Source organism: Meriones unguiculatus, chromosome 11, assembly GCF_030254825.1.
Source record: "Meriones unguiculatus strain TT.TT164.6M chromosome 11, Bangor_MerUng_6.1, whole genome shotgun sequence".
NCBI lineage: Eukaryota > Metazoa > Chordata > Mammalia > Rodentia > Muridae > Meriones > Meriones unguiculatus.
In genome coordinates this window covers 96,723,560-96,751,356 of record NC_083359.1, presented here as the reverse complement: position 1 = coordinate 96,751,356, position 27,797 = coordinate 96,723,560, and the positions used below count along the sequence as shown (strand labels likewise).

Sequence of the window (27,797 nt, the reverse complement as noted above, 5' to 3'; positions counted from 1 at the left end):
AGTTTTCCCTTTTGTTTGTCCACCTTTTTCTCAATTTTATCTATTTTTATACTGAATTCGTATTTTAAAAGTGTTCAGCTCTAAAGGGGTAGTTCCATGTCCATGCACTGGGCAATGCTCACACTCACTTTTTTTTTTTCTGTGAATCTTTCACTTTTTGCTGCCACGTATTTATATAGGGACATATAAACTAAGAAGAATTTAATTCAATATTTGGCAAAATTATACACATCAGTATCCTTGAAAAATATGTCTGGCTTTTGATGCAACAATTACCTTTTATCATCTCTAGTAAAAGAATCACTAAAATTTAATTATATACAAAGTTGTAGTTATAACTATAACAGCTAAAAGTTGAAAATATCACAGACATCTAGTGAATTATTATACAAATAATTCAGTTACAGTTTTGTTTCTGGAGTAGTCACTGAGAAAGTGTTCAGTAATGAGACAGATAGAAAGCAGTAAAACAGCGTAGACTGTGTGTATCTATCGTGACATAAATCACTTTACACGACACATTTACACACACGTGAAAAATGACTGGCAAGAAGCATTGTCAAAAATAGCAGTGATTATCCCAAGATAGTAATGTCAGAGGAAAATGTTTCCCATTCTTCTTTATGATTCCCTACAGTGAGATGTCTTCAGTAAGCACAAACATATAAATGTTATTTTTAAAGAATAGACTATTATAATATGTGCTGTTGTAACAATCTTTTCTGCCTTTTACATTTTGCTTTTCCCCCTTTATTTATAATGGCAACTTGCCTACCAGCGTGGTCATACAATACAGCTTCGCTGAATGTGTACACACACCCTTCTTTATTTGGGTAGAGCTGACAATATAGTCATACAACTAGGGGTTTGCAAAGGGAAAAGAGAAAACAGAAAACTATGCCTACCCTGCTCCCATATAAAAAGAAAAATGACTCCAATTCATTTTCATAGAAATGTAGGTAATTTCTGGCTTTCTAGAAGCATGAACTTCCCCTGCATTTTATGTAGCAGCTATAGTGTGTAATTGCATTTGCATGAATGAAAGCCATTTTACTACTATAATTCAGATTACAATGATAATTGCTTTTAAAGAAAAATATGACACGTTAATTTTTTATTCTTTTGGATTCTGATTTGACTTTTGGTAACCGTTAACAGAAGGCCAATGTCAGCCTCCTTTTGTAGAATATAATTTTTGTAGCAGCTCAACCTAACATCATCTAAACATGCAAGGGAAAAAAAATAGTTCGACCGGGTGTGTGTTCTTTTACTTCAATTAAACTCACACAGTTGGATACCTACTGCTGCCAAAACAGTAATATAATTTATACATTATAGTCCACATAGTAAAACTACACTAAAAGTCATTTAACAATATTTATAACACCATAAAATACAGTGTTAAAATATATGAACTGCAATATGTACCAAAATTATAAAATTTGTTTCTCATCATCAGTGATTAAAACCAGGATCATTACTCTAGCCTCAATACTCACAACCCTGGTGACAGATTAGAATTCAAATCTTAATGATCAATTTACAATTAACAAGATCGAAGTGAAACAAATTAAACCAACCATTATATATAACGAGACCCCATGGACTCCCATTGTTCCTCTTAATTACAAAACGCAAATCACAAATACACAATGGGCAGTACTAGACATCAATCCACAGGCCTAGCAACCCAGCAAGTGACAATGACAGGAAAATGAGGAAAGCAAAACCACGCAGATCCAGTTCTGTGCTCATTCCTGTCCTTCCAGCACGCAAGGAGAGAGGTTGAGACCTAGAACGAGCTGTGCTTGCTCTCCAGTGGGTACGGGCTCTGGCAGCATGGCACAAGCTCATCCTCAGCCAGTGTCCAACATTCCCTAGGTCTTTCCAGACTAGGTTTTAGATCACAATGCAAACCATGCCTCTAATATTTTAATGTGGATTTCCCCAGATGTCTAGGGAGAACACTTCACTTCAATAAAGAAAAATCAATTGTACCAAAGATATTTGAGTACACCCATTAATCTCCCCAGCAGCCTTGTAATTATATAAGCTCTCAGTGTACTACAGGATATGGAGGGAAGGGGTAGCTACAGTTTATGCTCAACTAAAACCAGCCAGAATGTCTGCCTGGTGCCAATTAAAAGCAAACTGGAGTTAATTGATGGCCAAACACAAGCTATAAAAGATACGTGGTATGAACCAGGATTTCAGTCCTCATTTTAAAATGGGACATGTCATTCACAAGCCCTGGGATTTCAGGCACCACTATATGCACAGTGCAGACAGAATACACATACTGCAAAGTACTGGCTGATAGCTAAAGAGGCTTCTGAGACTGACACAATCATCATTGCCATAAAATACATCACACACACACAGACATGTACACACATGCAGACATTCTCTATCTGTCTGTCTGTCTCTCAAATACACACACACACACACACACACACACACACACACAGTGACAATACATTTTCCAAGAGCAGCCTTGCAGTGCCTGGGCAGAGAGGCAGAACGCATGGGCATGGGGGCATAGACTGTCGGCTTCTCTAGTGATTTCCTCATGGGCTCTAGTCAAATGCCTAGATCTGTAAGTGGAAAAGGATATTTTCAATGCTCTGAATCCATTTGTTTAACAAGGCATTTTGAGTAACACAGAGAGCTTAGAGAGATTTTAGCAAGAAAAGGAGGAAATGTCTCTTTACTATCAATAAAAATCATGTTTTATTTTCATTAAAAATTTTACTACAGTACTTCGAGAAAAACCGGAACCAAAACTACTACATGCATTAAGTAATTATTCCGGAGACTGAGTTCCCATAATAAGAGAACTTTAGAAACTAAGAATCCCTCCCCTTACAGGCCTGCAGAAATTATTTACCCCAAAAGTTTGGCTCAGACAGAAGCATGTCCTGAAGTGACAGGTCTTACTACATTATGATTCTTATTTTAAAAGAAATAAAAGAATTTTAAAAGAAATCTTTGGGAATTTATACGTGGTTTTGCAGCAGAAGAAAATATCAAAATAAAATGTCAAATGGTAAGGGTAAAAATGCCTTAATTTGTAGAAACTGGGGGAGAAACAAGGTGGGATGTACGAGAAATCAAGAGCTCACACGCACCACACCTTAAGAGTCACAATTCTATCGACTGTTTCGGGAAGCATATAAAACATTTTCAGCAGAACAATTTGTTGAGCATTCACTACTTGGAAAGCCTTAGATTTGAAGGAGCTCAGAGAGTCTGTATGCTACTATCTTAATCCTTCAGTGTCAGAGCCAGATGTCAGAGCCTGATCCGCAAAGTCATGAGCCCCATCCTTTCTGGGTTCTGTTGGCCCTACAGCTATTTCCATTTTCATCACAAAACAGACTTTGCCCATGAGAAAATGTGACTCAGCTCTTGCCCAGTTAGTGAAGTGTGTGCTGAGACAGCCCTGTACCTCACTATGGTGAGCGAGCACTGTGCCGGGGGCTTACAGCTGCCTGGCCCAGCCGTGGGTTCTTCTGCAGCGCAGCCGACCACAGAAGGAAATGCTGGGTCTGTACAGAGCACGTGCATTTTCCTGTGGTTATTTTTTTACCCGGTACAGTTTTAACAACTAATCACATAGTATTTACGTTGAACTGGGCACTATAGTTAACTTAGAGGTGATTTCAAATATACAGGAGAGGCTTCGGGGTGCTGCTCAGTGCTGGACAACTGGCTTAGCATGTGTTAGGCCCTGAGCTCCATTTCTTACACCACACACACAAAAAAAAATGACAAATATGAGCAGGTGAAAGAATACGAGCAGGTTCTCTGTAACTACACTGTTTTATGTTACAAATGTAAGCATCTTTTATCTGTATGTGTTGGTATGGCAAAGGTCCTACAACCAACACCCTGTGGTTATCGAAGGGTGACAATACATGTGTGTATGTGTGCTTGTCCTTCCTGTTATTAAATGTTCTTCTAAATCTCATAACAATACTGCAACATGGCTTTAACTGAAAAAACTAAGGCTGAGGACAATGTAGTCAAGGGCACATACACAGCAAAATGACTGACAAACTAAGATTCAAATCCAGTTCTTTCTGAATCCCAAAGAGTTCTTTCCTACACACTGCTTGTCACCCACAAAGGAACAGGCTGGCACCAGAAATCAGACCAGCCTGTGGAGGGTAGCACCACACCTGCTTTCTCCATTCATTTATCATTCATTCAATAAATATGTATTGGGTGCCATCTATGTGTCAGATATGAAGGAGCATGTTCGGTGTACAAAGTAGCAGTCAGGACCGACAGGTGCGGAGGTTCAGGTTCACTAGACTAGTGCTGTGTGCGACCGGTTAATTTTAAAGAAGGAAAATAAGGGCCCAGGCCCCGGCTGTCAGTTTAACAATTACATCCCAAGAATGTCTACTTTTATACAGGAATTTAAAGGTTGATTTTTCCTTCCTGAGCAATCCTCACCTCTCTTCTCCTTTCTTCTTTATTCAGAGACAGTCTTGCTATGATGTGTAGGCTGACCTAGAACTCCTGGGCTCAAGAAATCCTCCTGCCTTGGCATGCTGAGTAGTTGACACGGCAAGTGCATGCCACTATATCCAGCAAGCCTGACCTTTCTTTAGTAGTAGATATAAATATCACCATGGACTTAAGACTCCAGGCATTGCTAACAGCAACATGTAGGCCAAACAGTATCTCTCCTACCCATAAGCTATTAAACTAATTATGCTTTTTTAACCTGTAAAAAAAAAAAAAAGCTAATTACTGTTTTATGCTGCTATGAGAGTTAAGTATGAATTATGTCAAGCACCCTTGCCTCTTCAATGTCACAAATGACTGGCCTTAAAGATAGCGTTTATGCGTTTCCTTAGAACTGTGGAAATAGATTAAAATGCATCACCTATTATCAACATAAGATTGTAAAACTGCTTGGCTTATTTGTATTTTTATTATGGTAATTGTTATCTTGGCCTTTGTTCCTGAACTTCCACGCTTTTAAATTGGAACATTATAAAAAGCCAAGTAAGTGAGTATACATAACCATGAAGAAAGTTGGGTTGCAGTGTAGCGCCAGAATAGAGTGCTTGCTTAGCATGCGCAAGGCCCGAGTCTATCTTTGGGGTAGAAAGGTTGTCTAGATGGACAACCACAAAAATATGCATGCACAGAAACCTGTTTTCAACCGATGACAAATTTTAATGTTAAATTACAGTAAAGTAAAAATGCTTTGAAGTCTAAATTCTAGCTATCAAGTAAACAGTATTCTAACGAATATTATGTAAGGTTACCTGATCACCTACCTGCTTTTTTGTGTGACTTTCTCCAGTTTCTTGGCTAACGTGCAGCATTCTTCTTTTAACTTTGTCAGAAATGTGTTCTGGGAGGTCAGCAGTGAATACTGTTCACTTTCTAGAAGTAACAATAACCCACCAATGTGAGATGTCTGTGCTGAACTCTGTGAGGCTTCCAGTGCCCAGTGCTAACATGCTTCGGTTCACCCTGCCACCGGATCACCACCAGTGTCCTAAGTGAAGCGCTTGTCATCTGGCAGGACACCGAGTCCTGTGAGACATTTATTTTCATAATAAAATTGTATACCAGGAAACAATTTTGATCACATCAGCTTGTGTAACATTTTAGCATGCTCATAATCTGTCAAATATCTCAAATGAAGTCATAAATGCTTATATCTTTGAAGTATGCAAGATATTATATTTTTATTTTGACAATTTCACTATAAACAGTGTCAAAAAATCTCACAAGCAGATAATTCAAAACTAAAACCGAGGAATTCTCTGTTATACTGTGCTTGGTGCTCGATGGCTCTTATCTGCCCATATTTTACCCCCTTGGAGCCTGCATATTCTCCATTTATGAGGTGAAATACACAACTACCCTTAGAACGCTGATCATACTTTAATAGCCTGTGTGTCAATAAAGATCTGACTAGAGACTGAAGAGAGTGTGAGGTGTATTTGCCAAATATAGAATTTTAAAGGTGATTTTAACATTAAACCTTACCCAACCCTCAGGTCCTGCCCAAGACTCTTGGACCAGGGGACTCTGCCAGCAGTGGCCAAATGAAAATTTCTCCTATGTATTCCTCTTTGCATTTTAGTTAAAAAAAAATCTACCAAACCTGGTGGATTTTTCATTTCTTTTAGCTAAATGCTAAAAAAGAAACCCTCTAGTGAGGCATCACAATAGCTGCTTTTATATCATTTAATGACTTTCAGGTACCAATAAGTGAAATAATTTTTTACCACATCATTAAATATAATATGCATTAAACCCATGAAATTCATCTGTAAATAATTTTTCCTTTTCAATTTTAGCTAATGATCAGGGGGAAAGCATATAGCATAAAAAGCAAAATAAATCAAGGCACTAAAATTAAGCAACATTTTTTTTTTCTGGAAGAGACAGGATCAATTAAACTTTTGTTTTAATGGTACAATCAGCGTGGAGTATGTGGTGAGGAATTATAATGACTGACACTGTCTTGTTTTGACTAACACTGTCTGTGAACACACAACTCAAACGCGAAAGGAACTACAGAATGCTCTGACTGCACACATCAAACTGCCTATTTTCAAAGTGCATTTTACTTTCAAATTAAAGGTAAAGAGTTACTGGCCAACTCAGTCTGCAGAATAGTGCCAACGTGATGAAAGATGGCGATTTTTAGCCAAGCTGCCAGCTGTGGTCAGTGCCTTGTATTAGTGAATTTTAACAGCAGTTCTGAGAAGCTGACGAATGCAGAGGATTAAGCATCACTCTTGACTGCATTGGGGGAGGTGGGGAAATCATACAAATGCTAAAAATGTTCGAAGCTGCAAAGATTAAATAAAGGAACATATCAATTTGGAGCCACTGAATTACATCCAGCTGCGACAGTGAATTAAGAACCGATTAATGGCTAAAGCTTTTCTCCAGTTTGGATGCTGAAGCAAACTCATTAGGCTTTTAGAGTAGCTATAATGTGTGTACTGTGGGAACTGTTCAATGCTATTCAGGAGACTCTAACTGTAAGCTCAGAGCATTTCCCGCAGAGCTTCTGATGCTATTTTCTTTATATAACATGTGTGCCTGAAAACCCAGCCAAAAACAAGCCCTTTGTTTTTCTACTTTGTTGTGGTCTCTCTCAGCTTTACGTTTCTTGAACACAGGTAAATAAACTCATAATCCAGATGGTGCAACAGATGTGAGAGCAGCACTCTGAAATCAACAGACAGTGGGCAATACTTTCCATTTTCTCTTTTAAACGCTAACTAATATGTAATTCGGAATCTCCGGTGTAGTTAGCATCTGCTCCCTTCGGCCAGCCAAAGGTTACAGGTGTTCCTGATGTCATTTCACAGTAAGGCGTGGGCCTGGCTTGTGAGCAAGTGCCCAGGCTCTAATCTCTCCCTACCACCCACCAGTTTTGTCGTGCTGGGCCTCCATTTGCTGCATCTTCTGTGTCAGCTCCTGTTCTCTCTGCTGGGCCTGAAGGGCTTGAGCCTTTGCTTCGTTGCTAAAGCTTTGCTGAATGCTATCTTTTTCCAGTCTGCAAAACAGAGGAGACAGACAGAGATGTAATCTGCGGGTGCACAGACCCCCATCATTCCCCCTCAGACTGCAGGCAGCAGACAGGTAGTGAACCGAAGCAGCGGAAGCTGAGCTTTCTGTAGTCTCCCCACTCTGCAGAAGAGAAAAAACACAAAGGGCACAGGGTACTGTACATGCCACAAGTCCAGACGGACTTCAGGGTGAAGCTTTAAAGACTCCAACAAAGTCATCATAACCACGAAACACTTGTATTCCGTAACCTGACTGTTTTTATTTGTGTGTGAGCATGCACATACGTGCTACTCTGCATGTTTGAATCGAGAGGGCTCGTCATGGGAGCTGGCTTTCTCCTTCAGCCATGTGGGCTCTGGGGACAGGCCTTAGGCCTTAGGCTTTTACCTCTTAAGCACCTTTACCCACTGAGCCACATTGCCAGCCCCAATTTTGCATCTTCATAGCACACATGTCTTTTTTTTTTCTCTATTCTTTTTGTCTTGTACTATCATTAATCTTCCATCTTTTGAATGGTCACTATTACCTAAGACTGTGAAATTCTAGGAAGAACATGATTTAATTCTTGGTCTAAGCAAAATTTATTTTTAAACTAAGCCTCGAAGACTACTTCTGGTTTTCTTCCAAGATGCAAGAATAACTTCAAATATCCTGGAGGAGGCTGTCGAGAGGCCCGCTCCACACGCCTGCTTTCATTAAGCACTTTCATACACCAGGCTGCACACTGTGAACGGGACAGGAATGTGAGCACGGACTACTTCCCTTATCATTTTCATAAGAAAATCTCCCTTTGGGTCATGCTGAAAGAATTGTAGGAGGAGGAAGTCACCCTCTCTACTGCTCTCTTAAGAGAACTTCCTTTTGCTGTTATTTTGTTGGGACAGGTCTCATGTAGGCAGGTGGCCCCAAACTTGCTATAAAGCTGTGAAATACCTTCAGATTTACTGTCCTCCTGCTTCTACCTCCAGAGCGCTGGGTTACATGCATGCACCATCATGCCCAGCTTGTTGAGGTGCTGGGCACTGACCCCAGGGCCTTGCGTGTGTTAGGCACTCTACCTAACTCAGCTCCATCCCCATCCAGAGAGGAACTTCCTAAACAAATTGGGCCTGAGCAAGGGCAAAGCTCCTGTCAAACAGACAGTGTACTTATGTTGCACATCACTTGTGAACTCTTGCTGGGTGGGTTCTTTGAGCTCTATGAGAAGCAATGCAAGGGTTTCCTTCAATTAAGTGACTCAGTTATTTCAAACTCCTGATCTCCTTGTGGGCATTTCTCATCCATGCTGCTTTAGTTTACTAATTGAGATATTTACTGCCTAGCCTTTGCCAAACTAAAAATAAACAATTCCATAAAGCTATCACTACCAGTCTATGTACCGCTGTGGAACTTCAATTCACTGGCTTCTAATTATACGGCAACATAAGGAAAGCCTGTACTGAGATTGGTCAATGCATGTGGTAATGTTGTAGTGTAAAGCTCCAGAATGAAAATACACCCACACCTCACTCAAATGGAATCATCAGGGGTCCATGCTAAATGTGAAATAAGGTCCCTTCTGGTACTTCTAACAACAACACCCCCCTGGATGTGCTCCAAGGTCTTGTCTCACACTCGGTTCCAAACTAGTATATCGCAACAAATGGATAGTCAGACGAAGCTACTTTTGCTTCCCCCTTCACACCACGTAGTTTTTGGCTAAGGATCACTGCACATGTTTCTTCCTCTTCTTGGAATGGCCTGGTCCACCCACCCAACCCCCTCAATGATACACACTAGTCCTGTTGGGCTAAATCCACTATTCTGCCATGGATGACCTTGGTATATGCTGTGTCCATCATATAGTGGTTTCATATATTTGTTACTGGCTTGTAACCTGTAATCTTTAAGTTCCTCTGCCCTAAGACCAGGTCAGTGCTCAGTACATGAAAAATGGGCAGTGCATGTTAAATGACTGGACGTTCTTGTGCCCTAAGTTGTGGGACTGGAGGTAAGGGAGGCTTGGAGGGAAAAGGAAGGCAAAAGAGGAAGGGATATGTCTTTAGGTGACGCTGGGGGATGGGCCCAAGTCCTCCTTAAGCAGGCAAAACTTCGAGTGTTCGGACAGAGGGCTCACACTAGATCAGCTCATAGTAGTAGTGTACGTCATAGGCCCTGCTGCAGAAAGGGTTGGTTGACAGCCTTCTGTCCTTTTTCAGTGAGTAGCCACATCTGAGTCTGAGCACTGTCTAGCGCACAGGACAGAGGCTGGAGATGTGCAAATGAGAAGACTCCAAGACTCCCTGTTGGATATGTCTCTGAGAAGGTAAAGGGGGCATTACTGATGATGCCAGAACAGAACAAAGATCGCATGGTGCAAGCATGGACTCATGGTTCCTGACATAAACCATGGTAAATCCTAGCACCGAGAAGCTGCCAAGTAAGCGACGTTCTGAGCTGGCCAGAGAAAGGACTATGGACTAACTGAGCTCTCTTCATAATGCTGTGCAAAAGACTCCTCACCAGCAGGCTCTTCTTCAGCCCTCCTGCTCTGACTCTACTTGAGAAGGTATACACACAGTTTTCCATGGAAAACTAATTAGGTCAGCTTCTCATGAAATCTTAGAACATCAGAAATGAAAGGAAATCTCATTTTTTTTCATGTAAGTGTATCGTTTTAGAGCTGAACGACAGAAAATACAATCACAATTAAAAACCCTGACAGCTATAAACAATTTGAATTCTATTCGTAAGTTACATAGTGGATGATTTTAATGCATAGGTAAGAATAAAACCATCTTTGCTCAAGGAAGAATCTTTTATAACATTGTAGAAATAATGCAATAATGTTCCTGAAAAAAAAAAAAAAAACAATAAAAGCTACTCCGGTATTCAAATAATCCACTAGGTATTTATCATATTTGAGAAAGGCATTATGCTAGACATAGTATCTACTGAAAATAATCAAGGCTTAGTGGGCCTTGACTCTAGAAAGGATTTAAAACTAGACAGACAAACAATAGGTCCATGGCATAATACTCCATGAGAAAGGTTTAGGGGGAAGGCTACCAAGGTATAGAAAGCTGAGAGACCAAATGACATTAATTTCCCATGAGGGCAGCCCTGCCTCCACCCCCTTGGTTTTCTCTCACTGGTTTTCTCACAGTTACTAATGGTCACATTTAATACAGCTTGTACTTATCCCTAGCAAGCAAATCAGAACTCAAGTAACAGTGGTAAGGAATTTCTTAGTAAGGATATTCACACTGGCTAAAAACTAGAAACAACTGAAATGCCTGTTACCTGCTGTATGCATCAAGTGTGTGGGATAGCCTAGCCAGAGAGAACCTAAACCCCAACAAGAATGGAAGAAGTGACAGTACACACAACCTCAGGATGAACCCTAAAAGTAGCATGCTTAGAGGAGCAGGACACCAAAGCCATATGTATAATTTTGTGTATTTAGTACTGTAGACTAGTAAACGCTAGGTGATAATGTTTCCATGGTACCAACTAAGTGAAGCATGTTTCCAGGTCCTGCTGATGGGGGAAGGGTGTGAGACACATTTTGGGCTGACAGGAAAGGATCTGTGTCACAACTGTGATAGCTCAAACACTTTATATACATCTTACAACACATTTAACTATACAGCTAAACTTTGTGATTATCACCATGCCTATGGCTCCAGCCCTGAGCCCAGCCTGGACTATCTAGTGAGTTTCTGTCTCAACAAAATTTGGCTTTTGTTATACTTAATTTTACTTCAATAAGGCTAATTTTTAAAAGGAGTAACTACTGTAAAAATAGAAACACACACCTTCATTTTTCAAGTTACCTACGATAGCTGCGATCTAGGTGCTAGCCATGCTCATGTTTTCTTTATGGAGATAGTGCTGCAGAATGGAGTTCCAGCTGGTCTGAAACAATCTATGTAGACTGCAGTGGTCTCGAACTCTAAGAAATACAACTGTCTTTGCCTTCCAAGTGCTAGGCTTAAAGGTGTGCACTAGCATGACAGGATTTTTTGTTTTGTTTTTAATAAAAGAGAATAACCAGGTACTAGACAGGCTTCAAAACTATGCCAAATTTCCCAGCATTCTGTTGCTTGTCTTTAATCCTAGCGCTCCAGAGGCAAAGACAGGTTGATCTGTGAGTTCAGGACCAGCGTAGTCTACATATCAAGTTCCAGGATAGCCAGGGCTAGAGAGGAGAGAGCCCAGTTCAAAACAACAACAAAAAATTCTATATACAATTACTTAGCTTTTGTTTATTTCTTTCTTCTAATTACACTTCTGGCTGACTATATTTTCTGAAACAGCCACATGATACTCATAATTCTATATTCCATATCACTTAGTATTTTAAATATTTCCATTTTACATGTAACAGAGCAAAAGTGACCTGTTAGCCCTTCATAAAGCTATTGACAATCCACAAGTTCAACCATCAGCCTAGTATAGAAGCACTGTGTGCCTCTGTCCATCTATAGATAGACTAGCATTGTTACCCAGTACCATCTGCCAGGGGTGACTAAGGTGCCCCTCCCTCCCACCTGCCACATCTCTCACCTTCTCCCTGAAAGCTCACATGCCTCTAGTACACACAGAACTTGGGAGTACAAGGTGTTTATTTGTAAATCTTGGAACAGAGCACTTTGCAACAGTCACCTCTCTGGTTCAAGAAACTTCCACGAACCGAGGCTTTGGCTTGGTGACGAAAGGGCTTGCTGAGCATGCCTTATCTTTCGCATCACCACTACTACCACCGTGAAAGAGTTTCTGCAACAATACAACTTTGAAAGATTTACTCAAAAACTATTAGCCAAAAACTATTCTGGAAGGAATGTAAGAAAAAGCAGAAGGCAAGAGTTTGGTACAGGTGGTATTTTGGACACTTGATACTCATTTGTCTCAGACTGGTAACACTATTCTTGATCACTTGATCTGAATCATTAGCATGCTTGGATATGTTTAATAACCGTTTGGGGGCTGGGGAAGAAATCTCTCATTGGTAGACTTAATAAATATCCACTTTAGACATTTCCACTCCAACCTGTTTTAGCTGCCAGAGACATATTGCTGGCCTAATGGCTGGGAAGAAAAACACATGATTACCCACATGATGCTGGTGTCAAGCAGTCTCATGATAGAGGAGGTTGGGTGATTCTCCTTTAGGAATTTAAGGCTTTCTCCTTTGGAATTAACAGGCAATCTGTTGGAAGATGCTGATATCATGCAAATATTTCATTGTATAACAACATCTCATTTAAGTTCCACATTTAATGACAATGACTTTTCTACTCCATAATTTCGTTGTGTATATTAGTCACGGTTAGTTAGTTATTGACTTGCAGGGAAGAATGAGCTTGCTGATCTTACTCTGGAGTTCTCAGTTAGTACTTTACTTAGTACATGATAATCCATTTTGATTGTTTATTTGAAGATTCAACTCATCCCAGAGTTGGGTAGTGGACTTCCCTTCAAACTGGTTCCTGTGTCACAAGTTCTCATGGTTCTTGTATACTTCAAGTTTTTCTATGCCAGAATGCCATGCGCTCATTTTATATGGCCATGTGCACTCTTGGGATCAGCATTTGTCCAGGTAGCCCTTTCTGTGCATTCCATTGGAGAAACCAAGATGTGTTCCTAGGGCATCTACTTCATTATTTGTGTGTTTGTTGAAAAACAAGTGTTTCTCTAATACTGGGCTCTTCCTTAACAACAGGCAAAAATTTTAAATCCTCTTAGGGATGTGTCATCTCATGAGCTAGCATTTACCAATGATTTTCATCAACTAAAATATTCCCATCTTTTATACACCCCTTTTACCAACTCTACCAGATAGGTTGTCCTTTTGTTTTCCTCTTACAAGTAGAGAATCTTAAAGGCTATGTCATTTCTCTCAGGTCCTCAGCTAAGGCTGTAACCTGGGGCTCTAGCACTCTCTGCCTCTGACATCCAGGGATTTCCTACTCTTCAATCACTTATAAGAGACGCAGAGAAACTACAGAGGGTTAAAAAGACTTCACAAATCTCACTTCAGTCACCCACGCATGTGAATCTCCTATGACACATCGTGAAGGTCAAATAGTTCTTCCCACTTTCCCATCTGTCATGTATGTGTGGGGCCACATCTTTCTATAGGGTCTAACTTATAGAAAGAAATACTCCAGCCTCTGCAATAACAGTGAAAGGTATCATGAACACAGCCTCTGCCTGAAGCAGCTAAGACTTCTAGGAAAGATAGTATGTGCTCATCTATCTGGAAAGTAAATACACAGAGAACTGACCTTTTATCTGTTCATAAACTTATCTACAGAATCTGGAATGGTACCTGATACAAACACTTGTTAGAAAAGTAAACAGATGAATGACTGTATAACTGTTAGGAGAGGACCCTAAGATTCGCCCACATGCACATGTGCTTTTTACTGACTAGAAAAAGTGATGAGCACATTCTTATGTTAATTAAGAATTTAATTTTGCTTTATCATCATCACTATTCAAAGTAATAGCAACATAAACCAGTTATAACCTTAGCAGACGGCACAGTGTTTCCCATGTTTCGGGATGAACCACGTGACAGTTGGCAGTGCCTGGCTACTGCCAACAGTGGCTGCATTCTTGTATTTAAGTAAACGTCATAGCCAGGAAGGGCCTCAGATTCCACAATCCTCCTTCCTTGGTGGCATCCCCCATCTTTCCTACAATAAATTGCTTTTATTTTCCTCACTGAAAACTGTGTCAGAACTTTAAGTGCAATGTTGAGAGCCGAGCCTCAGTTCCAAGCATGAGTCAGTTCTTGGAAAGAAAGCAGAAACTAAAAGGAGGTCAATTTCTTTCAAAGAAATATACACAAAGGAAAGGAAATGTTCAACAGAAATATCTCTGAAAATACAGCTCCCTCCAAAAATGTTCTTACCGCAGTTCCAAAACACTTGAGAACTCACCTTCAAGGCAAAGGAGGGTGCCTAGACACGTTCACCTAAACACTGCCTAGTGCTATTAGACATATTCTATTCACATTTACTTACAACTATGTGCATGTGAGTGTGTGTGCATGAGCCAGCATGTGTGCATGTGGGCTCAATCTAGGAGGAGCTCTAACACTGAGCTTCACCAACCCTCATTTAGCACCACCCTGCAGGTTGTGTGGCTTCATCTGGCACATGACCATGCCTTCTATTTCACAGGACACAGCCAGATGCATTGACCTGCCTTTTCCTCCAGTGAATTCAAAGATATGGAAGAGATACTCTCGTTTTACAGAAAGTGGCTCAAGCTTAGGGCATTAAGATATTTCCTTTCTCCTATCTTTAAATATTTACTTTTATTTATGTGTATGTGTGTGTTTGGCATGCATACGTTGGTGCTTGTGGAGGGCAGAAGGGAGCATCAGGTATCTTGGTGCTGTAGATACAGGCCATTGTGAGCCACCCGACCACGTGAGGCTTCTACAAGAGCAGCAAGCTCTCTTAGCCACTGAGCAATCCCCAAGCCCACAAGGGGATTTGCTCAAGGCCACCTGCACAGCTAGTTAACCAGCAGACCTGGAAACAGCCCTGTCTTCTGCCTCACCTTCAGCGCTCTTTCCGTTCCATGACACTGCCTTACACGTAGGGAGCTGACATTCAATCACACAGTGTGATGCTCATCCGGCAAACACTTAAGCAACTACTTTATGAAAACCCCACATGTATGAAGATGGATCAATTAAAAAAATACAGACCATGCCCTGAAAGAGTTTTTAGTCTAGTCAGCAAACTATATAGTAGGGTAGTAAATATTGAATAAGGCTAAATTCTTACAGTCACTCAGGTAGATAGGACAGGAGTGAGGGAGTGGTTAGTGACAGAGAGGGGCACCATCAGGAGGCTTTTGCAATCAAAGTCTTACAGTCTGAGCAGAAAGTCACCTTACAAAGAATGGGAAGGATATTGTGACAAGTAAAGTGCATGAGCAGAGACCCAGGAGGAGGGAGAGCCAGGAGCCTTTGGAAAAGTGCAATCATCTGGCACAAGTGGAGGTTGGGGTATATATGCTGTGGGGTAGCAGTGAGCAGTTGGTGGAGGGGAGATTATTGAAGAAAGATGAGACTGGAGATGGAAACAGGAGCCAGAACTTGAAGCTATTTTTAAGGCCCTCATCCCAAGGGAAACAGGGAGCCAATGTAGGGTTTTAAGCAGGAGAGTGTTGTGATCACAGGCGCGCTCGAGAAAGATCACTCTGGCGGCAGTGAGGGAACAGATGGGGAAGGGACAACATTAGAAGCAGGAAAAGCACTTATTACTACAGCAATAGTAAGAGCACTTTCCACAGTGGCTTCTCCAGATGTGGTAGAGACCACAGGCATACACTGCAGCTGAATGGCCACCAAAAGCGCACGGCATGAGTTTTCTGTTTAACTTTCTTTCATTGGTTCCCGCAGGAGTGGGTGTCTGATGGATTAAGTAATTGTTGGACAAAATTCCTGTGGCCTGGAAAGCCATAGCCAATTTTACAGTATCATGTGACAAATTTCCACACTAAAAAATGAATACAAATCTGCTACTACATAAATAAGTCAGACGATAATTTTGACTTTGTATCTTCACATCATCAAAAATTCCTATTTTCAGCCATAATTTGTCCATATAAACTTAAGTCTTTGGTCCATTTAAGCTTTTTTTTTCCTTGTAAAATATCAACATATCTAGGTATTCCTCCAAATTAATCCATCTGATAAATAACTTTAAATCAGACACTAATGGAATCAATATATATTACAATAGTATTTCTATGACCAAATAAAGGATATGCATCGTGTTCAATAATATGGCTCACTGAAGAATTCCTGTTCTGTTATTAAAATCTTAACTTAGTTTATAGGCTATAAAACTAGATGGGGAAAATTTGGGATCACTTGTAAGCTATTAAATTTATTGATAAATATGGCATAACAGCAAGCATTATTAAGGAAATTTTTAAATAACTTATTTATCAAACATGACAGAGTAATGCTTATTAGTCTGAAGTGTCAAGACAGAGTTGTTTCTCATGTGAGCACTCTAGGTAACAGAACACTGTAGAAATGTGTTTCAAATATATAAAGTATGCCAATGCGAACTACACCAAACACAATGCTCACTTTCAGTGCCAGGATGTCGCTTGTGAAACTTGTCCTCCATGGAGCTGAGACACACTCACTTCCACAGGGAACAACAGACCTGAGTGTCTTCAGATTCCCACTGTCTAGTTCTCCACAGTGAGGTAAATGTTGCTCTTGATCTGTATGAGCATATCATGATTTGACTTCGGTTTGGCATTCCAATACTTGCTGCTGAGAACTCTTACCTACAGTCTTCAGTCTCCTTTACTTCATAATGGAGGTACTCACTGGTCCTCTTCCTCTCACCAGCCCTCCGCCTAGCCTTGGTGTCCCTCTTGCTACACCTTTCCTCTGTCTCCATCTTGATGACCTGCTCCTTATCTATCCTAAAGCTATTTTCAAACTGTCTTCTAAATTTCCACTTGTTAGGCATGTCCCCAGAAGAGGCATGTAAGCAACTGAAACCCCATAATACCTCTGAGAATAGTTGCTGGGAGTTGAACTATCATCTCTTTAGCTCCTTACTGATAGTAGGGCTGTGCACAGGAGAAAGAATTTAAGAACATGGGCTGTGATGTCTACCAGGCTTGGCACCAAAGTCTCTTGTGTGTTAGCTATGTGCTCTAAGTATGTCTAATATCCTATTCAATGGAAAGAAAAATGTTCATTAAGAGTACCTTTCCTTATAGGATTATACAGATTTTTTTAGTTTAAAGATAATATAGTAAGTTCAAAAATAGTAATTAGCACAATTATTATATATATTACTTCTTAGAAGATGCATAGTCAAAGTAAAGCAGTAATTATAATAACCTCAAAGACAATCAGCCTTGAGGAAATTAAAACCTTCTATCTCACAACTAACAACTACACAGGGAAAATGGTACTGCACAGTGATGTCCACATGAGCTCCAGGGCACACACAGGCCTCAGTGATCTCACTCTTAACGTGATCTTGGGATGCTGTGGGGTCTCTACATGAAACAGTTAGCAATGTCCAGTCTGAGTGACCATTGAAGGGGTGTCTAAATCTGAGTAACAGAGTAGCATCTTTTTCTTTATAAAGGTTACTTTCAAAAGCCTCTAACATGTAAAAGATGGAGTGAAAGGATCTAGAACCTTTGTACTTTGATGTTGGTACAGTCTATCTGCTCCTTCATCTTATTCCTGAAGTAATGGTACATCAGAACAGGAATAGTGAAAATGAAGCTTGGCTACTACCAGTGAACTAAAGAAAAAGCTGAAATAACTTTGTCTTATTTAAAGACCTTGTAGCTGTAGAAATCATAACCCAGGGTTTAAACTCATACAACACAATTGCATCTATGTTACTTGTCATGGGGAAAACATAGGGACAAAGTTTACAGCTAGCAGATGCTCATATAGGAGGCTACTAAGCATCTGAAATGGAGCTAGTGGAATTGCCATGTGCTGTGAAAGAGACTCAAATGGGGAGAGAGCACAGCAGGAAGAGAGAAAAAGAGGCAAAATAAAATGTCTTCAACGATGTGTTATCCTGAACACATGTAAAAATGGCACAATTTTCTAACAATTGAATCAGATAAACCACACCATTAAAATTAATGTTACTTCCTTCCCTTTGCTTTAATAAAATGTGCCTGAAGAATTTTAAGTACACATGTAGTTCATTTGAAATTTTTGCTTTCCATGTGGCTCCCATGCTGGTCTATTTAAGCATAACTCTTTTGTGCTACCTCCCATAGCAAACTTGGATTATTTTTAATCTGGTGTTCCACAAATAAAAACAAGTGTACTGCTAAACTATACTAAATGTATATGCCTTATGAAGACATCAAAATTTGAAACTTTATAAAAGTAAATGCTATTAAAATAACATTATTTTTACCCTTGAAAGTGTTCTCATTTAAGTCATTACTTAAAGAGGGAAGAAAGGATAATTGTAACAGAACAGTCAAACAGCTAAAGCTGAAGTAAATCCCACATCATATGAGCTAAACGATAAGGCTGATAATGTAGTCCAGTGGCAGAGAGCATGTCTGCCATGTGTGAAGGCCTGGGTTTGCATCCCCATGCTCATCCCCCAAAGAATATCTCTTTTAGTTTTTGTAAATTAAATTTGATTTTATTTAACTCTCAAATTATACCTTCACACTTAAAATTAAATTACAAACCATATTAAAGAGTTATTCAATTATAACAAGATGTCTATTTCTGTATATGAACTGCAGACTAAAATACAGCTTGAAAATATTTATCATTTGTTCATCTTTCTGCAATTTTAAGTGAAGAATAACAAGTTATCTGAGAGTTTTCCTAGAAATTTCTGTATTCAATCACTAGCAATCATGTTTCTATCCTTTGTTGTTTGTTTTTAGTAAGAAATGAGTTCTTTCCAAGTTCTCCCAGAGACCACAGGGTTATCAGCTCGCTAGCCAGTTTAGTGAACCATCCCTCCCTCGTGAGTTAATCTGCTTTGCAGTTAAATCTCTTCTTACAGGATATTATCTGTACCTTGAGAAATACAAATAAGACTGAATGGTTTCAAACTTCCATAAAAAGCAGTGGGGTTGAATTTCTGAGAGGAATCTAACTTGAAAACACAGAAAGGGGAAAAGTGAGGACCACGCAGACTAATTCCTCTTGAGAGCCCCAATTTCAGGCATCATTATTGGTACAAGGTGGTTATTTATAGAAAACTTACTGGTAGAGCCTGCTTGTAGTAAGGATAAATTCCAGGCACCATCCCCTGCCTCTTCACGAAGTTAACACACAGTAAATGCAAAGCTCTTGATTTTGAGACCGTCTTACTACCCACCAGGTACTCCGCTTCTGCGGAGCGCACACACACACAAGGGACGATGACTCAGGTGCTGAGCAGTGGGCGAAATAAACTATCTCAGAGTCCAAGTTAGGGTTCATCCTTTTCAGCCTCAGCCAGAGACTGTCTAGAGATTTGTAGAGCAAAGTATCCATACTAACAGTTTATTCCATTAAATCTCAGAATCATATTTGAAAAGTATTTAATTCAGCCAAATGGCCTCCAGTTATATAAATTGTGGTAAGGTGGCTGTTGTGGGGGAGGGGGGTAAGGTACTCTCGAGTGGCAATGAAGAACCTTTGCACTCTGTACCCCACTTCAGAGGGCTGGCTAAGCTCAAAGTGGATGACATCACCTTCCTTCTTTTTCTGTGAACTGCACAGCATAGCACAAAGGGGCTGGTAACATAGAGCAGGAGGTGTGATGCAATGCTGAGGAATAAGAACAAGTAATTCCCATATGTCAGTTTATCGGTGGCCGACCATAAATTAACTCCGTTTTCCCTAATGTGTATCCTTAGAATCTTCCTCTCGGGAGATATGCAGAGACTTAACAGAGAAGTTACACAGAGTATGTGTTTTTACATATTTACCCCACAAGCCTCAACTAGTCCAAATGAGCACAACATGTACAATGCAGGAAGAGCAGTACACTTAGCAAGGAGATGGGCATTCTATTTCCTGCGGCCACTAAACAACGGTGGCCCCGGGCAAGCCTCTTAGCTGCTGTGCGTTTCAGTTCTGGCCTATTACAGCAAGTGTTGAATCAGGTAAATATGTTTATCAACCCGTTCGTTTAATCTTATGACTAAATTTATAACTGTACATAATGTTTTCTAATTATATAGACATAGATACCCATATATAACCTTACAAGCTTTATCTACTACTATGTCTGATATCTGCAGAGAAGGATCATTTTAAAACTTTTTAAAACTTTAAATGTTGCCTGGTGCAGCTGGAATAGTGCATGTGCTCAATCAGTGATGGTTAACAGCAATCAAGCTGTTATCCCTTTATGCAAAAAAGAAACCCTGCAAGACACTCTTAATGAAAGGCCCTACATTCATTACACTGGATAGCACTAACTTACTTATTTTGTGAAGGTGGCGTGCTGTATCTATGAGGGATAGCCAGGCCAACCTATGGGCTAAATGTTGAAGTGTAACACTAATTGCTGTAGGACGTTTGCTGTCTTACAGTTTGAACCCCATGGCTCGTGTGCATTCTAGTCACTGCTTTATAAAGAAGCACCATGCCACTGGCACTGACAGAGGAAGACAGCAGCTACTGTGACAAGAAAGGTGGCAGAACCAGCTCATTACAGCTGAAGCAAATGGACTCCGGTAAATCTCAAGTAATATTTGAAATCATGTCCTATTTTCCCTCGGGGCCATAGTTGTATAAGCCTTACCCGGACTAAAATGACCAAAAGTGCTTTAGTCCACATGCAAATAGAGGTAAACAACTACCTCAGTTAATAACCTAAGTTTGGTTCTTCTTATTTCCTGACAAAAGCTTGCAACAGATCTTAGATTATCTAGAAATTCAAAGTGTTCCAAGTATCCAGACTCAATCAGACACACTCTCTATTTTATCCAGACTGCTCCAGGTCAGGACGTGTGAATACTATTCAATTGACCGTGTAGAGAAATATGTGAGGATAAGCCAACTAAGTCCTGAAAACCTCAAACTAATCCTCCATGTTTGTTTTTGTCTTTGAGATTGCTTCCCAATAGCTGCACCTCCACTGGCATCTTCTTGCTGGTCCCATAACGCAGGAAACTTTTCAAGGTGACATGGGAGTGAAAGGCTCCTGTGAGCAGCATGCACAGTGTGACCAGACGGACCATTAGCAAGGATGGAAAAAGGTTTAATTTTGAAATGACCAAGAAGACAAAAAGAAAAGCCCCATGTTCCTGCTTCGCTCTATGTCATTCTTACTTCAGTCTGCACCTCCGTGGGCAGTGTCTGCCTGGAGGCGGGTCACTGAAGGCCACCAAAGCCAGAGCAACCTTGGCAGCGCAAGCTGACTGGCAGTTTGTGGCTGATGGATGTATATTTTCAAGCACTTTCTTCACTGAAATAACATGCTGGACTTCACAAAATGAACAGAGACTCTGAACAACAAAAACAATCCAGCATCTATCCTAACATTGCAAATTTCTTCGATATTACAGATGTCGCCGACACTGCATGCATTTGCTTCCCATATGTGAACAAAACTGAAGCATCACAAGATGAATTTGAATGCAATGTTAACCTTCACTTTATTTTATTTTATTTTTTTCTTTTCTGAGCTGACGACACAATTTTAGTATTATCACAACGAAGCTTCTGGCTGGAAAAAAAAATAAATTAATGGGATGGATTTTTAAAAGCTTGGAGCCTTAAAAAAATAAACAACTTTCAAATATCTATACTTGATGGTGCAAAGAGCCAAGATGAATGTATTTCAATTGCAACTTCCAAACTAAACTCACAAATTACTACCATTATGCTAAGTGTTAGCTACCCCACTGTGCAGTTTTGCTTTGTGAATTTTTACCTTCCTCTATGAACACTTTTAGCCACTGATCGCACAGCCTTTCAATGTTTTCTGCCTTTTCCTTTAAATAAACTGGCTGTGGCTCCTTCCATCTGGTTCCCCTTCCGTCAGCAACCCTGCACCTGTTCACACCTCCTCTCCTGTTGGATTCCACTGAACATTTCCTCCTCTGCCAGGGCTATTCTGGCACTCGCAACCTTTCTGTCATTCAATCCATCTGTCAGAAGTGAACTTTGTTTACCGCAAGCTTCTGCTTTCTTCTTCAAGAAGCAAAGCCCCTCAAGGTCATTGTCAAGTGAACTGTCGGCAGGGACTGAGATCCTCTGCTGCCAGCCAGCAGAAGATGAAGTTCTGTTGTGTAATTCACTTGCGAAAATTACTTTTGGGTTCGGGAAGACAATAATTTGGAGTCAAAGTAGTAAAGACAGGGTGTTTTAATGATCATTTGTAAAAGCAGACAGCTGATACTTATTTTCTTCATGTGTGTCTGCACTTCTCATTATATTGAGTAGGAACTATATGTATCAGAAGCAAAATAAAAGTTTTAAAGTGAAATCAAAATATCGCAAACAAGCTTACACTATGTAAAAATTGCTTCATAGTATGTAGCATTAACTTGAGGGGTAAATATTTTCACTAATGAATTAGCCAAGGAAGAAAGTATTCCAATTAAGAAATTTTACACCGAAAGGCTTAAAATGTGCAAATGTGTACCATTTCAATATTAAGGATTAACACACAGCTCCATCACTGCTTCGAAGAAAAACTTATAACCCAGAATACATACATCAACCTATGTACATTTTAAATCTAACATTGGAAAAATAAGATTCTGCTTAAATAATGAGAAAACAGAGGCTGCCAAGTAAACACACAGTCTACCTAAAGACGTGTGAGCTGCCTGACAGATGAGCTCTGTGAAGAACAGCAACCCACAGAAGTGAAGTGGGAACTGGACGTTCAGTGAGCCGATTGTCATCTGCAGCTACGGGGTACTCAGTCTCCCAAGACAGACACACACAACTCTCTCGGGTTTAATCACTTACTAGTATTTTTAGGTATTCTTATTGTGCAAAAAAGAAAAAAAAAAAACGGTGACTCTCTTTAAATTTATCAATTCAAATATAAAAGGGGAAGCTGTTTTTAAGGTATGTAACCAAAGCCCTGTCACAATGGACAGCTACAGATGACGTGCTGGCATTCATTCAGGGTCTGTGGGACACTGTGTAGGAGCACCGTGAGATTTAGTCAGATCTCAGATGCTTATGGTAAGTCCAAAAGCCTGAAAATGTTTATAAATTCCTTAAAAATTCAATTATTCAAGCCTTTTCTTTTGAAAATTGAAAGTAGGCTTTAATTTTTAATCAGTCAAAAAAAGAAAACACAGGAAATTTAAATTTTGAACCTGAGGGTTTTGATTGGTTAAATATGTACAATTTATGAAACAGATTTTCCTCAAAGCAGTTTTCTGTCCATGTTAAGGAAATCATTGTTGCTAAATACAAAACCAAACAAAATTTATAGCTTAAAATCTAACTGAAGGGACATTTTTAGCATGAATTCCCAGTATATTATTAACCTTAAATATAATATTTAAATTTTTCTTATGTGATATGCAATAATATTTAGTAAATGGATTTTGTACTGAAAATATGGTCTCAAAGGGGAGCATTCTTTTCTTATCTCCATGAAATAGAGTTTCTACTTCGAGTTAAAAAATTTCAAAACTGCTGTGCCCAGCAAGCTCAATATCTTTCTGGCTATTTTTTTCTCTTTGCTGTAATCTGTGTTTGATGGGAGACTGGTCACCTGGATTCCTGCTTCCGGATGGCACTGAGCAAGTATCGGCAATTAGATCACTTCTGTGGTGGATGCGCTACATAAAAGAGACAAGCATTAGCAGAATGCTAGTCTAATAAAGGCCGCTTGCACCACGGTAAAGGAGCCCTTGCCCCTCAGAACTGTGATTCAAAAAGATATTGGTAGCCTTCTTTTGAAAACTGATAGATAAGAATAGGAATAAATGAAAAAAAAAATCTCTGAGCATCATTTTCACAGCACTTGCAGCCACACAAGGCACCTGAAAACATGCACACATACATTTTTCCCTTCTGTAAAAGCACAAGGCAAAGAAAAGGAGCAGCGTCAGGGCTACTCTTACAGAAGGACACACTGAGGAATTCAAAGAACACAAATATTTGCCTGCCTAATATGCAATGTGTTCACTTTATCTTTGAAATAGGCAAACTAGGAAGGCGAAAGTTTAGTTTGATAACAACACCTGAGACATAAATTCCACAGGAAAAAAAAAAAAGTACCGCAGTTATGTTGCCAGGTTGCAGTAGAGAAGAGGAAAGCCGTTTCTAAGGGCACTACCAGGTGAAGACTGAGCTGATGTCGTTCACATCTTTAATGCCAGTTTTCCTAAAACAGCATATGGGTGTAGGATGGAAGGTAAAACATTTAGGCTCCTTAATAAGGAAGCGATGTTAGCTTCCCTTCGTCATTCTGAGTGTGCCTGGCTCTTCTGCTTTTCTAAGAACGACACAGGCTGGGGATGCTTTCAATTCCCCCGGTTTATTGATTTTTGTCTGCCAATGTTATTTTGACAACAGAGGATGTCCATTTTTCACTCTTTTTCTGTTACCTTTAGGCAAGACCTGCTTTGAAACATGAAAATATTGCAGTTCTGTAGGACAAAAACCTGAGACACTTTCATAGACTTGGTGAGGGGAAAACGGGCTTGCAAGATTTTGTTAAGAGTTAGAGGAGACTAAATGACAACTTTAAATCCGCCGCAATCATTTACTAATGTGCCGCTATATCAAATAAGTCTGATTTTTTTGACAGCACCAAATTAGATTTATTGCAGAAACTGCTGCATAAATAGCATATGGCTATGTTATACCACCTATTTCAAACCCTGGTGACGCCTCCCCCGCCCCCTCCAAAATGAACAAATTGAGCCAAGCTACAAACCTTCTGGGCGGAAAAAAAGGAGAAAGAAAGACACAAGTTTGAAAACAGATGTAGGAGACCTGAATCTCTTTGTCAGAGTCACAGCATTTGCACAAATATACTGACCTATCCTGAATGACAGCTCCTTAATGCACAATTTAATTTAACAGGTTGGTTTCTCCCTCTTTTTTTTTTTTTAAAGTAATTTAATTTCTGATTTAAGGTTTCAGCTCTAAACTGTGCCTAGAGTTTATTGTTCAGTCCATGATTATATGAAACAAACAAAGATGAGCAAGTGCCTCTAAGTCAAACAGCTTAAGTTAGGTTATGAGGTTAAGGAGAAACACACATCAGCTGGTTGCCTTTGGTTTCTATTTGTGAGAGACTTTTGCAGTAGAAATCATACCAGGAAGTCTTTTCTAATTGTAAGTATGGTCCTGATGCGGCAAACTGATGAATAAAATATATAAAGTGAGCACTCTGTGTGCCACAATGGAGACTACAATGGCAGAGCCACACATGCTGTAAAATTCAAAGTCCCACGGAAGCCGACACTGAAAGCTCATGCAACGAATTCAGAGACGGGCAGTTCCTCCATTCTCGGGCTCTAAGACTCAGCCCTACTCCCAAGGTTGACACAATCCAACTCAATTCTCTGCTTTGAACAAAAGTTTCAGTTTGTCCGTAGATGGGAAAGACATTGCAAGGTCTTCTCTCAGACCAATGGGCACACCACTGCAAACATCATGGCACTCAGCTACCCCGCAGGCTCCCTCTCTGTGGTCAGTCTTCCCAGCTGCCCTATCTGTTACTGTCTGATTAGTTCTGCTAAGGAGCCCCTCCCCTGCCAGCTTTCAGCGCCATCTGTTCTACACAAGATGGCTGCTGCCCAGCAACCTAACACTGCCCTCCTACCTGGCACCCGGCTACCATCCTTACCCCAAAGTGCTAACACAGGTTCTCGCTGCTGGCAGAGTCAGGATTTCATTACTACTACTTTGACAAGTGCAGGGTTGTTTGTAATTTCTCTTTTATCCTGATTTTGATTGTACAACCACCTCCCACTGATTCAGTTTGCTTCAGTTTTGTTGCTCACAGATTTTACTCTCCACATTAATCTCCCTCTGGCATGTTACTGCATCTGTTCCCTTTTTTATTATTAATTTTCAAATTCCCACCATTTTTGACAAAAAGGAGGTAATCTACACTCTGTTTCTGCCCATTTCATTTTCTTTAATTTGGAAGATAAGTATGAAAGCATGCCAAAGAAGTTAATTCTCCGTTAACAGTTTGTTTTCTGGCATCCCTAAGCCTTTGTATATGAAAAACAGATAGGGATAAATGTTGACGGAATCTCAACAACAGAGTCGAGCCATTCCTGAGTCTGATGAAAAGCAAAGATATAAAACAGCATCTAAGAAGTTTATTAGTGACATGAGTTGTCTCTGGCACCATTATTCCCTCTACTTTTAACAGATAACGTGTTGTGAAAATCAGTCTGGGTGCAGGATCAAAATTTGGGTTCCTCTGTAGTTCTGACATGGGCTTTCATTTTGCTATAGATGGATTCCATTATTCCTTAATAGAATTATCATCCTTTCTCAGCTGAAACATGGCTGACCAATTCAACCACTAAGGCAGGATTCTGAATAAATGTCTCCTTTCAGGGACAGGGAAAGAACAGCCATGCCGTCAGTGTTCTCCACAGGTCGCAATGCTGCTGACGGTATCAGGAAGGGGCGGATGGCTTTCCCTCTCAAATGAAACACTATAGAAAGTACATAGTCTTTCTAAAGAAAATAAGAAGTGACTCTTTGTGGCCTTAATTTGTCAATACTGCAACCTTGCCAAAGAGGGCTAACTGGAGTAATGGATCATGCCACCACTTGGCCTCAAGTTTTCTAGACTCAACACTGTTGCAACTACTTAGTTCATTTTACATAAATTCATTTTAAAGCACTGAAGTCCCTGGAGAGACAGATGCACAACCCCTCTGATTTACAGAACTCTGTGTTCACATAACTTTACATTTCCACACATCCTCATGAGGACACAGTTAAGATGTGTAGCAGATGAAGTGCAGGTGGAAGTTTCCCTCAAGGTGACAGAACATGGATAGCCGGCAAAGGCAACCCAAATTACCAGCCCTCCACCCCTTCAAATATACCAATAGCGACATGATAATTTATTCTGTAGATGACTTGCACTAGTAGAGGTGCATTCATATAAAATTACCCCTCTACCTCTGGGTCTATTCTTTTGGAAAATCTTTAGGCAGAAACAGGCTCTGGTAAAGACAACAAAAAGTTTCCGAGGCTGACTTCCTGTAGTATCTTCTCTGGAGAAGGAATCCCTCCTAGACCTCAAAACCTAAGCAACCCATCTTTTCCTGTATATTCCAGGACATGAGAGAGATACCCAGTCCTCTCTGAGATGATGGGGAGAATGCTGGAGGAAGCCACACAGAGCCACCGTGGCACACAGACCTCACTTAGAGGCCTGCTTGACAGGCTGCTCCCAAATATTGTTTTAACCTACCAACTTGATACTTGCTAAGCTGAAAATGACTGTACCCCACTCACCCCCAACTGCATACATGGCCTCACTGGGTAGCAGTATGTTCCCTGTGATAAAGACTTTAGTTTCTGTCGGGTCACTGAGATGACTGAAAAATTTTCGAACCTCTTAAACCATCTCGGGGGTTTTAATATGCTTCATGTCTTAGATTTATCAATCAATGACTCACTGTATAATAAATGTGTAGCTATTAAATTAAAAAAAATGACTAATGCCTAATAATTGGCCTACTAAACAAATACACGTAGAAGGAAGGAGGTGGTTGGGAAGAAATTAAACAATATTAAG

The 27,797-nt window shown here is 40.1% G+C and overlaps 1 protein-coding gene across 3 annotated transcripts in view; it reads right to left on the bottom strand.

Annotated features, from left to right (window-relative positions):
* Window positions 1-27,797, bottom strand: part of Sdccag8 (SHH signaling and ciliogenesis regulator SDCCAG8) — a 202,421-nt gene that overhangs the window by 70,702 nt on the left and 103,922 nt on the right. For 2 of the 3 annotated variants that reach the window (XM_060364754.1, XM_060364756.1), the window contains 2 exons: window positions 7,419-7,546; window positions 5,298-5,406 (listed from right to left, as the gene is read on the bottom strand). The exons of the other annotated variant lie outside the window; for it this stretch is intronic. In XM_060364754.1, coding sequence (XP_060220737.1) covers window positions 5,298-5,406; window positions 7,419-7,546 — 237 coding nt within the window. The remainder of the gene's footprint in view (window positions 1-5,297; window positions 5,407-7,418; window positions 7,547-27,797) is intronic. 3 annotated transcript variants of the gene reach the window in all.